The sequence below is a fragment of the Salvia splendens genome, chromosome 20, assembly GCF_004379255.2.
Source record: "Salvia splendens isolate huo1 chromosome 20, SspV2, whole genome shotgun sequence".
Classification (NCBI taxonomy): Eukaryota; Viridiplantae; Streptophyta; class Magnoliopsida; order Lamiales; family Lamiaceae; genus Salvia; species Salvia splendens.
The window spans coordinates 24,733,385-24,746,002 of NC_056051.1; the positions used below are offsets into that span (position 1 = coordinate 24,733,385).

The 12,618-nt window shown below is 35.9% G+C and overlaps 3 protein-coding genes across 3 annotated transcripts; 2 read left to right on the forward strand and 1 right to left on the reverse strand.

Annotated features, from left to right (window-relative positions):
• The first annotated feature begins 854 nt into the window (after window positions 1-854).
• LOC121780775 (protein C2-DOMAIN ABA-RELATED 7-like) lies at window positions 855-3,276 on the forward strand. Its single transcript, XM_042178404.1, has 3 exons — window positions 855-1,014; window positions 1,098-2,487; window positions 2,848-3,276. The coding sequence occupies exons 2-3, from the start codon at window positions 2,284-2,286 to the stop codon at window positions 3,145-3,147; spliced, it is 504 nt and encodes a 167-aa protein (XP_042034338.1). The 5' UTR covers window positions 855-1,014; window positions 1,098-2,283; the 3' UTR covers window positions 3,148-3,276.
• Window positions 1,116-1,541, forward strand: LOC121781724. The gene has a single exon (XM_042179421.1). It carries the CDS (start codon window positions 1,116-1,118, stop codon window positions 1,539-1,541), a length of 426 nt encoding a protein of 141 aa, XP_042035355.1.
• A 223-nt stretch (window positions 3,277-3,499) lies between the features above and the next one.
• LOC121780897 (kirola-like) lies at window positions 3,500-4,655 on the reverse strand. Its single transcript, XM_042178552.1, has 2 exons — window positions 4,410-4,655; window positions 3,500-3,964 (listed from the first exon to the last, which is right to left on the reverse strand). Exons 1-2 carry the CDS (start codon window positions 4,597-4,599, stop codon window positions 3,699-3,701), a joined length of 456 nt encoding a protein of 151 aa, XP_042034486.1. The 5' UTR covers window positions 4,600-4,655; the 3' UTR covers window positions 3,500-3,698.
• Between the last annotated feature and the right edge of the window lie 7,963 nt (window positions 4,656-12,618).

Consider the following 12,618-nt stretch of genomic DNA (forward strand, 5'->3'; position numbering starts at 1 on the left):
TTATTTTTATTACTCACAAAAATGAAAAATACAGAGAAAAAATTCACCACTCTTCACCATCAAATTAGCGAATTGCATTTTATTATCTAAGCTTTCTCATATAACAATGGAGAATACAACTAAAAAATATTGAATCTATTTTTTTAAAAATATATTGACTTATTAACTGTTCGAAGCTCAAATTAGTCATTTTATAAAGATGAAATATGAACTTATTTTATACTATGTTCTATACAGAACATTATAAAAAAATAGAGTATATTGAGAGACAATTTTTTTAAAACTAGGATCAATTGCTGGAAGAATTGATATTGAATGTTATTTTTTAGAGTGATTAATTATATTAAATCTCTAATTATTTTATAATTATGCTGATAAGTTGAACAAATTATAAATTAACTAACGGTTTTTAAAATATTTAACGGAATGTATTAACTTAAAACACTTAGTAAACTTTTTGTATGTAATATGTAAATTTCATACTTTTTGTACTAAATTGAAACAAAGGTAAAATATTTTGTATAAAATATGTAATTATCTCCAATTAAACCCAACAACAACAACTCTATATTCTCAGTCTTGCATAGCTTGGGCTTAGTGCTATATATAATATCTCCTTTTTCAATGTTCTACATAGAAGAAGCCCAGTATCACTAAGAAATTCATATCTTTCTGCCCACCCCAAATTATAATCATCTATACTCCATCGATCCCATAAAATTATGAAATACTGGATTAGGCTAACACATTTCTTCCCACCGTATTCAAACCAATGAAATTGACTAAATTTTGTGAATTTTCCCGAAATTTGCTATACATAAGTTCATAACCACCTTATTTAAGAGTCGTCGTTGTAATTTGAACTCATATAAACAGCGATTTCATTCTTGGGAAGTAGCGCTTTTATACACTAACCCCATCATCTCTGTTCGAAAACCCAATCTTTAAATCCTCAATTCTCACCCAATCAATTCCAAACCAGCCACCGATATCAAAATCCGGCGATTCCTCAAGGTAATCACCAACTCTTTTATCAAATTCATTTCACAATCAATGATTTTATCGATCGAGAGAATGAAATCATTCCGCAATTGCAGTGAAATTCGAAACAGACGATGCTCTCCTTAACCGCTTTCCCCTGCCATCTCCTCCATCACCGATCCCTAACCCTAATCAGATGCAATCCAGAAAACGGCACCGACCTCAGCCCACCGCAGCAAATCCGGCCGCCGGAATCAGTAGAAATCCGATTCAAACGCGGCTCGAGACGGAGGCGAAGGCAGGAGGAGGAAGGCGGCGGCGGCGTTAAAAAAGCGGTTGAAAAGCAGCCCAAGGATTGGGATTCGATGAGCTTGAGTGAGAAGGCGATGGAGCTGTACGTAGGCGAAAAAGGTCTGCTGTTTTGGCTCAACAAATTTGCTTATGCTTCCATCTTCATCGTGATTGGTGGATGGATTCTGTTCCGATTTGTGGGGCCCTCTTTGAACTTGTACCAGCTCGACGCTCCTCCATTGCCCCCTTCTGCAATGCTCAAGTCGTAATTCATAGGTTAGGTTATGTTACTATTGTTGTATTCATAGTTATTCTGTTTATACCGATGCGAGATATTGTTATGTCTATCTGTTTCGTTTGCCGATATTGCTATGTCTTGCCATTAGGAAAATTGCCTAAAAAACGACTATTTTTTTGATCAATTTCTGGTCAATCTCGCAATTTTATAAAATAACCGAATTTAAAAATTGGCAAGGTTATGATATAAGCGACCATTTTTAAAAGTTGCGATATTGATCAGAAGTTGAACAAACTTGGTGGTTTTTTTGATAATTTGGCTTAATATAAATAGAATTGTAGTACTATAAACAAACTGTTAATGATGATCGTATCCTACATTTAGAAAATGAAATGAATGAATGGTGGAAAGTATAGGGAGAGAAGCAATGGACAGAAAATAATGTTTGGAGAGGAAGTGGTGGGGAAACATGTGTGTATATAATGAAAGGATGGAAGTGGGATTGTTGTGATTGAAAGGAGAGAAAAAGGTGGTTATTGAGAAAGCGTAATGTATAGAATAGGTAATGGTCTTTGGCCATTGTTTGCATAGGGGTTTCCTTGAACATCTGCAGTGATCTTGAGGAGGTCTTTGCCTATCCCTTCCGACACACTTGTTTCGAAAACAAGGAGAAGCAGAAGAAGAAGAAGCAGAGGAAAGTAGGAGGAGGATCGCGAGGGAAACCGACCGGATCAAGCAAGGGCGGCGTCGTTGAAGCCAGGCTTGTCGGCCTCATGGACGTCTTGGGACTCATCCGCATCCGGGTGCGCCGCGGGATCAACCTGGCTGTCCGCGACACCCTCAGCAGCGACCCCTACTGCGTCGTCTCCTGCTCCAACCAAAAGGTCAAGACCAAGGTCATCAGGGGCAACTGCAACCCCGTGTGGAACGAGGAGCTCACTATCTACATCAAGGATTTCCATTCTCCCATTGTGCTGGTACGTACTTCAGTGCAGTGTTCTTGCATTTTCTCGAGATAAAAACTCGTAATTACCAATCCGTATATGCAGTCGGTGTATGACAAGGACACTTTTAGTGCAATGTTCTTGCGTTCTTGAGATAAAGAGATTCTTACAATAACCAATCTGTATATCCAGTCGGTTAGGGGCGAGCAACAAATCCAAAACCCGAATATCTGAATTGAACCAAATCGAATTTTAAAGTTTGTTTTTTTTTTGTTATTCAGATTTTGGTTCGGTTTGGTTTTATTTTAGGCATTTTTGGTTTTCCGATTTGGTGTATGACTAGGACATGTTTACGACAAGAACACGTGTAATAAGTAACCCGTGTGTGTGCAGAATGTGTACGACAAGGACACGTTCACGGTGGACGACAGCATGGGGTGCGCACACATAGACATAGAGCCGCTGATAAAGTGCCTGAAGATGGGGCTGTCGAGCCTCCCCGAGGGGACGAAGGTGGAGAGGGTGCACCCGACGAAGGAGAACTGCCTGGCCGAGGAGAGCACCATTGTGTGGTACAAAGGTGGGAAGATGAGACAAGACATGATGCTCAGACTCAACGAGGTCGAATGCGGCAAAGTCCAAATACAGATTGAATGGATCGAGATTCCTGGCTGCAAAGGCCTCCATGCCTAATCCAATATCACTATTTTAGCTCGCTCTTAATTTCCAGTTTTTTCCTCGCATTTTCCACACAATTGCAAATGATTGATATATCTTGCATTCATGTCTAATTTACAATTCTGGTACTCTCTTCTTTGTTTATTGAATGACTTCTCAAGCTTTGAAAAGACATAACGGATCTTCTCCACCAAATAAACAACTTCCATTGTATTTATCCAATCAATAATTTCGCAATTTGAAAACGAAAGTTTCCTAATGATATTTAATTCTAAAATCTGATTTTTGTCAATTGCACACTATTTCAATTGCGCCACATGACACTGCTCTAATGATATTTAATAGTAATAAACTCAATGGATCAAGATTAAGGAAATAAATGCACATAACTTGATAGTTTATACATATATATGAAGTTTGATTTGAGGAAGAAACATGAGGGTAGGCACTCCCACAAATTACAACACACACCATAAATACAACATAGACAATCAAACAAGAAATAAGATGATACCCCGCGGAGTATTTATTAAACAAGTAGGCGCCACGGAGCCGATGAATGGGCGCTAAGTGAGATGGTGAGTCTCGATATCTTTGGTGACGTGGAGGCAGAACTCCATGAGTGTGTGAGGATCAGCAACATCATCCTTCACCTTCTCGTACTCGATGGTCCACGTCACCAGGTTGTCTTCTCCTTTCGTGTCCACGTGGACCGTCAGCTTTATCTCCTTGTAATGCTCCATCAGATCCCCTTCTATCACTTTGAACGTCACCGACTTGTTCGCCTCATCTATGGCTTCGATTATCTCCTTCGCCACCCTCTCCTTCCCATCTACACACGCCAACGCACGCAGTGTTCTCACGTCGTAATAACAATAAAAAAGCTCATGCAAACACACACCCGTGTGACAGGCGGGGCTCAAGCCTCTATCAACCTCTTTATCCATATTATTGAAAACTATCTTTCAGTTCTTACTAAGTTGATGACTACTTCCTCCAGTCTCTATTAAATGTCCAATTTTTTGCTGATGCGAGTTTTAAGAAACTGTTTGACTTTGTTAAAGTTAGTTAAATGTTGGTCCTATTATTATGAGTGAAATAAGTTTGTGAAATATGTAGTCCAATTATCATAATTAGTAAAATTGAAATGAGACAATTAATAAGGACCAAGACGAAAATGACAAAATGAGACTGTAATAGGGACTAGAGAGAGTAGATGTTAGTAAAACCTAAGAAAATAGGTTCTTTCTGCCAATATTTTTTATTTTTCTGCGTACCGTGGAAGTAGTTCCAGACGATGATGGATCCGACTTTGCCCCATTCGCCTTCATGCAAATCACATGTTTGGATCTTGTCTGGGCAAATGCCTGAGATCTGATGTGGTTTCTCTCTGAACAATTCATGGAACACATCTCCATCAGATTTTATGTTAATCTTATCAACCAACTTCCCACTAGGCGCAGCCATATTCTCTCTCTCTTTTTCTAAATATGAAATGTATATCACAATGCAAGTTTGATGTGAATATGAGCTTGCACACCCCTCTTCATATAGGCCTCAAAATGCTTCTAGAACCACATTTTTACTATTTTTCTAAGTTTTTCATGATGATAATATGGGACACTGCTCACTGTCATTTAAATTATTTAGTTTTTTTCTTGCATTATTGCCTCTTAAATTTATTGAATTTCTTAAAATATTTACAGGTCGATGAATGCGAATGGAAGAATAGTTCAATTACTTGAGAATAAAATAAATAGGTATCAATAATTCATTGTGATACCATGATACACGTTGATTTAATTATTGCATGGTGCACCATCGTAAGATCAGAAGATATATAACAATGAATACATTGTCCCACAACTAGACGATAAATATCTGAAGATATGTAACAATGAATACATTGTATTGTACAATTACATTGTCGCACAATTAGACGATGAATTTCAGTTTGTAAGACAATTCTCCTTTAATTACTAAATTAAAAGTTTGAATTAGCATGACAATAGGATAATGAGAAAGTATAACTTTAAAAAGACATGATGTATGAAAAATTAGTCTTTGTTTGAGAAAAAAATAGAAGAAATAATAACAAATAATTATGGAACTAAACACGAGGTCGCTTAAAGGGAAAACACACCTTAAATACAGAACGCAGAATAAAAAAGAAACATAGTTTGAGAACACCTAGGTCATTTTTACTTTATTATTGAGAATTCAGATTTTAAGATGAGCTGAATAATCTAAAATTGATATGGGTCATTTAAAAATCCGAATTTCCTATAATAAACTAAAAACAAAGTAAAAATGACCTTAAATGCTCTCTTATAATGACCTATTTTTAGTCCTGTATTGATCACATAACACAAAGTACTACCTCTAAATATGGAAACTTCGATAGAAATTCTTAATTAGAGGATGGAATGATATAGTTTACTCAAAGCTTAGATTTTGTACAGCTTAGATTTTAAGTTTACTCAAAGCTCTTGATTTTGTACATGTGTGTTTGTCCTATCATGAAGATTTGCTGAGATTTTGTTTGTCTAGTTAATTGAAATATCAATTATGTTAGTCACGTTATCTGAGATCGGCAGATAATGACTATCTTAATTAGAGCTAACTAGTATTTTTAAATCTTGTTAGTCAAATTATCTGAGATTAGCAGATAATGACATCTTAATTAGAGAAGAACTATCTGACAGTAATTATTTTGCCGTTAATGGGATGATATGATTATTTTATTTATAGGTCAAATTTATGAGCTTAAGTAAAGGTTAATAACAGCCGTAATCGTAAAGTCTAATGAGTTATTTGTAGTTATTAACCAATTTTTGAATTATTTATTTTTATTACAATTTTATCTAGGTCATATGGTTAATTGCTTATAAAATCAGATAATTTGATCAAAATTTAATGAGTTTTGTACTTTTCAAAAATTAAGCAATATATTGAGAATTTTTAGAAATTTGTCCAAGATTATTTTTCTGAGAAATTTTGATGACCCCGAATCGTTAATCTATGATTAAAAATAAACCGTTTCACCAATTTAGATGTGATTCGTCAACGTCACATAATTGTATTATTCTTGTTATTTGAAATAAAACATTTCTCATTGCAAAATGTGGTATTGCTCCCATTATCCGCACTTTCAGATTTCCACCTACAAGTAGAATGATGATAGAATACTAATAATTTAATCGACCAGACATATTGCTATATGATGTGTAGCCAATTAGACATATCATATGATAACGTGTTTCAACCACCAATATTTTACTCATATTTTCAGGAATTGATTGTAGATCTGAGCGTTGACTTTTTGATAAAAAATCACTTCTATATCTGTAGTTTAATTTTAGAATGTGAGCTTGTATTTTGTTATATTTAGTAGCAATCATCCAAGCAAAGCAAATTTAATTTATGACCTAATATTGACTCAAGCACGTTAGGATAAAAGCAATAAACATAATCATGGATAAAAATATATATAGACCATGTTTGGTTGACGGGAAAGTAAAGTTGACAAGGAAAATGAATCCCGAGAATATGATTCCTAATAACTTTACTTTCCTGTGTTTGGAAAATATCAAGATTTTAAATTTTATATTTAATTTAAACACCAAACTAAAATTATACTCCTACTTATTATTATTATTTTTATTTATAAAAAAGAATAATAATATAAAATTTTTAATAAATTATTAATTACAAATAATATTAATTATATTATTATGATTATTAGTTTAAATATGGATTATCCATCGTAGTATTTAATAATATAATTGCAATTATAGTTACATTATAATCATAAATTATTATAATAATAAATATGATTATTATAATTATAAATATGCATATTTACGGATATTATAATTGAATAAATTTTATAATTTGAAATTTCACTATGACTTTATTGATTAATTATTAGTTTACAAAATAATAATAATTATTTATTATCATATATTTTATATGGGATGTATTCAAGTTCAATATGTAAATATCGTCCAAACATTCAACTGAGTCTCAGCCCCACGATTTTGTCATCTAACGGTTAGATTAATGCCACATGTTATTTAATAATGTAGATTTTCATTCTAATAATGTAGCATTATAGTTTAATAATGTAGATTTGCATTCTAATAATCTACACCGACTAATAATGTAGATTTTTCGTCAATTAATGTAGCTCGGCTATTTTGATCACAATTATCCAATCCAAGGATCCAAGGGGTGTGATCTATTTAAAGCTTAACACTAAAGAGCTGTGAGGACCTTAATACACACCTATTTTATATTATATAATTATATTTTAATTATTTAATATATTATTAATAATTATTATGATAATAACAAATATATATAATATTATAATAATATAGTTATAATTATGATAATTTTAATTATAGTTATTTAGTATACCATAATTAAGTATGGTTTATAATTTTAAATTTTTTTTATACATTGTAATTAATAATAATAATAATAATAATAATAATAATAATAAAATATACTTATATTGAATTAAATATGTAAGAATCCTACGATTTGGAAAAAGAATACCTAATAAAAGTTAGGATTCAGAATCCTAGAAAGTTGTACTAACTTTCCTTGTCTTGAGATTCTGATTACTTTCCCAATTTGATTAAAAACCGAATAAACACATGATTTTAAAATTTAAGGAATTAAATTATTTTCCAGATAGAATCCTGGTAACCAAACATGGCCATAGGGTAAACTGATTTCTGTTACATTGGAGTATTATTTTTACTCCCTTCGTCCCATTTCCGTTTACATAAATTTAATTTTTGGATGTTCCAAATATATAGGCATGTTTCGATATAACTGGAGGATATAATAATTCCTTTAATTTAAAAATAAGAGATATATATATTTCTCACAACTCTTGTTTCTTGAGAGCATCCGCAATAGCGGATGTCCCGGTGGACGTCCGACCGTCGAGCCGATCGTCCGCTATTGCAGCGGAAGAGGCGGACGCGGACGTCCCATGAGGATGAGAGGTCGTCCGCGGGTGTGCACGGACGTCCCGGCGGACGTCCCAATTTTCAATTTTTTTTAAAAACTGTATATATACGGTTCGTTGCAAACTCTATATATACGGCTCGTTGCAAACTCTATATATACGATTTTTTAAAAAAACTCTAACGCATGTATCAGCGAGACCCCCGTTCGGCTAGCGGCAAACTATACAGATTCAATGCATAACATGTACTTTGTTTGAATCGTTTTTTGGTTTGGGATGATTTTTTTATTTTTGGTGAACTACGTATATTTTTTTAAATTTAAATATGTATGCTTTTTGTAGAAATAAAATGGTTGCATATTCCCCGTATTCGTGTCAAAATTTTAATTCCGTAAAATTGCATATTTGTGAATTTTGATTATTGGGATGTCCACCGGGATGTCCTTGGAGATGTCCGCTATTGTGGAGTGGGATGTCCTTATGACGTGTTAGTGCTGTGGGATGTCCTTATGACGTGGCATGAGGTGTTTTGAGATGTCCGCCAAGACATCCGTCCCTATTGTGGATGCTCTGAGTCGGCAAGTTTCTTTAAATTTGATAGAAAAAAATAACTATTCAAGCTAACTAAGAGCATCCACAACCGTGCTCTTGCCAGCGGCACGGTTGTGGGCCCGACCCCACTTTTTCTGCCAGTTCTCTGGCAAGAGCACAACACCCACAGCTGTGCTCTTCCGCAAGGACGATCACAATTAATTTAAAATTCAATTATACAAAAACATTTCCATAATACTAAAATTCATTAAAAAACCACAATAAATATTACAAATTACAAATAAAATAAAAAAGACATAATTAAAATCCTAAAAATTAAAAATTACATAATTAAAATCCTAAAAATAAAAAAGACATAATTAAAATCCAAAAAATTAAAAATTACATAATTAAAATCCTCAAAATTAAAAATTACATAATTAAACTCCTAAAAATTAAAAATTACATGATTAAACTCCTAAAAATAAAAATTACATGATTATTGGCTAATATTACCCGAGGAAGACTACGCATCCGGCGGCACCAACCCCAATTGTTTTTTGAGACCCAATATCATGTCCTCGTGCGTTTGAAGTTGCGTGGGGGTCATAGTTGACCTATCGTCCATATTGAGTTGGGCCAAAAGGGCCCACAACGAGTTGTTCGGTGGTGGAGGTGGAACATAGGGTGCGGGTTCAGGGGCGGGGGCTGATAGAGTCGCGGAGCGCCGGCGGTCGGCCGCCGCCTTCATCCTTCCTTGCGGTCGGCGTTGGGAACCGCTTGGTCCGGCGTCGGGGCTACCCAAGTTAGCTCTGGCGAGTTGGCTAGCCACTTCTTCGGAGCCGGAGTCGGATAGGGATACCGACCTTGACCGTTTGGAGGAGCCGCTAGAGGAGGATGTTACGCCTCCCATATACCTCGGGTGGAACCGCGTTTCCTGCCAAATGTTGAGGTACTTGAACGACTTACCGTTCAAGGATTGGTAGGTGCTCAGCGCGGCAGTGATGATGTCGACCTCGCTCCGGCCGCTCCCGGCATTCCACGACTCCTGGAGGAAATAGCCATTGAACTTGCCAATTTCTTCGTTGGCTCGGCCGATGCAGTTACGCACCATACTCTCGTTGCGCTCGATCATTCCCGGCGGCCGGTTTGCATTGTACCGGCGAGAGACGCGCCACCAAAAGTGATCGCCGGATTGGTTCGTGCCAACCGCCGCATCTTCGGAGATTTCGAAGTACGCCTTGAAGAATTTATCCATCTCCGCCGGAGTGTACGGTGTGCGGACACCGGCGCGAGTAGGAGGAGTCGGAGTTTGGGAAGGGGCGGTCGACCTAGGCTCTGGTGTCCACCCGTATCGCCCTTCGGAGACACCTTGGTCGTCGATTGGGTATGGCCGGTAGCCACCCGGAACGGCCGAATCTTGGGTGAGAGGAGGGGCCGAATATTCCGTTTTCGGACTTGGAAACGGTTGTCCCCCGAACCATTGGGGGTTCCAACCGTGAGAGGGCGGGTTGTCATCGCCTTGGCCGGACATTGTTAGGGTATGAGAGAATGAAGATGAAAATGGATATGGGAGAATGAAGATGAGAATGGATATTGGAGAATGAAGATGAGAATTGTGTAGTTTGATGTGAATTTTTTGGTGTGAAAGTGGGGGTATTTATAGATGAAAGTGTGTATTTTGGGGGGGGGGAAGTGTAAAAAACGGTAATAAACGGTTATAATTTTTTTGGGAAGTGAAATTTTTTTTTTATTTTTTATCGGTTTTTTTAATTAAAAACCGATTTTAAATCAATAAAATTTTTTTGAAGGCAACGGCTATGCCGTTGCCCAATCCCGTGCTGCCACGTCAGCTGCTCGCTGGCGCGGCGCTACTCGATGCATCGAACAGCGCCGTGCCAGCGTCGCGAGCGCAGCGGCGGCGGTGCTTCGCCTTGCCAGCGGCGCGGACGACGGTGGCGACGTTGCGGATGCTCTAAACACCAACCATATACCAGCATCATGTTAATATAAACATTGTTGGGTGTTGGGTGCTTGAGCTTATCTCTCATTAATTGCATCTTCATCATCTCCACCTTGTGTTATGTTTCACTCATATTTATGATCAACATATCTTAATATCTAGCCAAACATTCATACTAATATTTAACAATTTTCGAGCTTCAAGGAAGAATCTTTCCTCCTCAAAATCATCGCTTATGGGTTTGGTAAGAACCTTCCAATTTCAAGAAAGTTGAGATTTCAATACCTTATTTTTAATTAAGATCACTCCGAGAGAGCATCAACCCTCTTCTTCAAAAAGGTGAATGCAAAAAAAAAAAAATTTGACTACAAATATTTTATTGATTGTGTTTTTTCTCATATCTTAACATATGGAGAAATTGGAAGCATTCAAGTCAATAAAAAACATCTACTAGACTTCTAGGAATAATCAATCCATCTATTATTCAATGTTTCTACAACAAACATTGCAAATTCGCCCCAAAACTTTCTTAAATTATCATCCAGGACCCCAACTTTTTTCAAATTAAGCATGGCATTTTTTCATTTGTTAATTCATTGATTTGAAATGTAATCAGTAGTTAATAATGAGTTGCAACAAAAAAATAAGCAGGAGGCAAATAATAGTAAAATACTAAAAAAGGCTGAGTAGATGAAGAAAAGTAATATCAGCAATTAATATAGCAACATTAATGTTCTAACAGAAGGTGCAGAAAAATAAAAATTAAAAAAACTCAAAAAGGAAGAAACAATGGCATTAACATCATGTAGCTAGGCTTCTAGCCTCGTTTCTTCCTCCCCCTTTTTTCATCACACCTCATTTAACAATCACTGAGAAAGCTAAAAAAGGGGGCTTGCTATATTCAATTCTAATTCAGAAGAAAATTGAAAAAAAGAATAAAAGAAGACAATGCAGAAATAGCCCCCTTTTTTTTTCCTAGAAGTTAACTAACCACATTAGTTGTGAAGAGGATTTGTCCCTGTGTGTATCAATCTCTTGTCTTCTTCATACACTTTTTGTGATGATGGAGTTGAGCCTCTTGCATGGTGGTGGTGGTGGTGGAACCGCACCTTTCTCGCCGGAGACAACTCCGCCGCCGCGAGTGGTGAGAGTATCAAGAGGAGGAATGTTAGTGAAAAAGCTAGCACAATCCTTGCCCTTGAATTGCTATTCCTCCTCCTCTTATTCCCAATTTCACTTGACATTTTTTTTGACCACCAACTTATTTCTGCACTAGTGATGCTATATTTGTGTGTCATGGAATATTCTAAATTTCTAATTAGAAACCCTATTGATGAGAGAGAGTAAGGGTGAGTCCTTATCTTAAGGGTTTAGGCACATGATCTTGACCCTTGAATCATGGAAGCTTCTTATGCATAATATCTTACTTTCTCCAACTCTTCTTGCATATGTTGGCTTCTTGCGTTTTTAAAGGCAATTGTTTTGGGGTTTTGCTTGTAATGGTGATTAGGTTTTGGGAATGTGGTTGTTGTCTATATATGTAGAAATTAAGGTGGAGTCATCAGTCATGTTTTGGGGTTGGTTGGAGAAAAGTATTAATAGCCGCTGTCTGCGGACAATATATATGTATAGATAAATAATTAAACTATTCTTATTATATTTTCTAAAATTTATTAAAATATAGTGGGCTTTGTGAAATGTGATTTGCACAACATATACTAATATACTATTACTCTTTTGGTAAGGATGGTCCAAATGGTAGCATGCAAATATTGTGAAATTGAGAATAACTTTATTCTAGCGAAAATATATGGGTAGTTTAGTAAGGAAATAAAATAAATAAAAAATGATTATAACATTGTTTTAGTTTATTTTCGATCATATAATTCTAAGATAGATGAATTATCTATCATAACAAACTGTCATCTAGAATAGGTGCAATTCCTTGTTATTAGAACCTGGGACGTCCCTATTTTTATGAGACCGAGGGCGTATAAGTTTAATATAA

Bases quoted from the DNA above. Each gene is read 5' to 3' on its own strand.
- LOC121780775 (XM_042178404.1), top strand. From the start codon at position 2,284: ATGGACGTCTTGGGACTCATCCGCATCCGGGTGCGCCGCGGGATCAAC. The intron at 2,488-2,847 runs GTACGTACTTCA...GTGTGTGTGCAG, and splicing joins TCCATTCTCCCATTGTGCTG to AATGTGTACGACAAGGACAC.
- LOC121780897 (XM_042178552.1), bottom strand. From the start codon at position 4,599: ATGGCTGCGCCTAGTGGGAAGTTGGTTGATAAGATTAACATAAAATCT. The intron at 3,965-4,409 runs GTACGCAGAAAA...TGGCGTGTGTAG, and splicing joins CGTCTGGAACTACTTCCACG to ATGGGAAGGAGAGGGTGGCG.
- LOC121781724 (XM_042179421.1), top strand. From the start codon at position 1,116: ATGCTCTCCTTAACCGCTTTCCCCTGCCATCTCCTCCATCACCGATCC.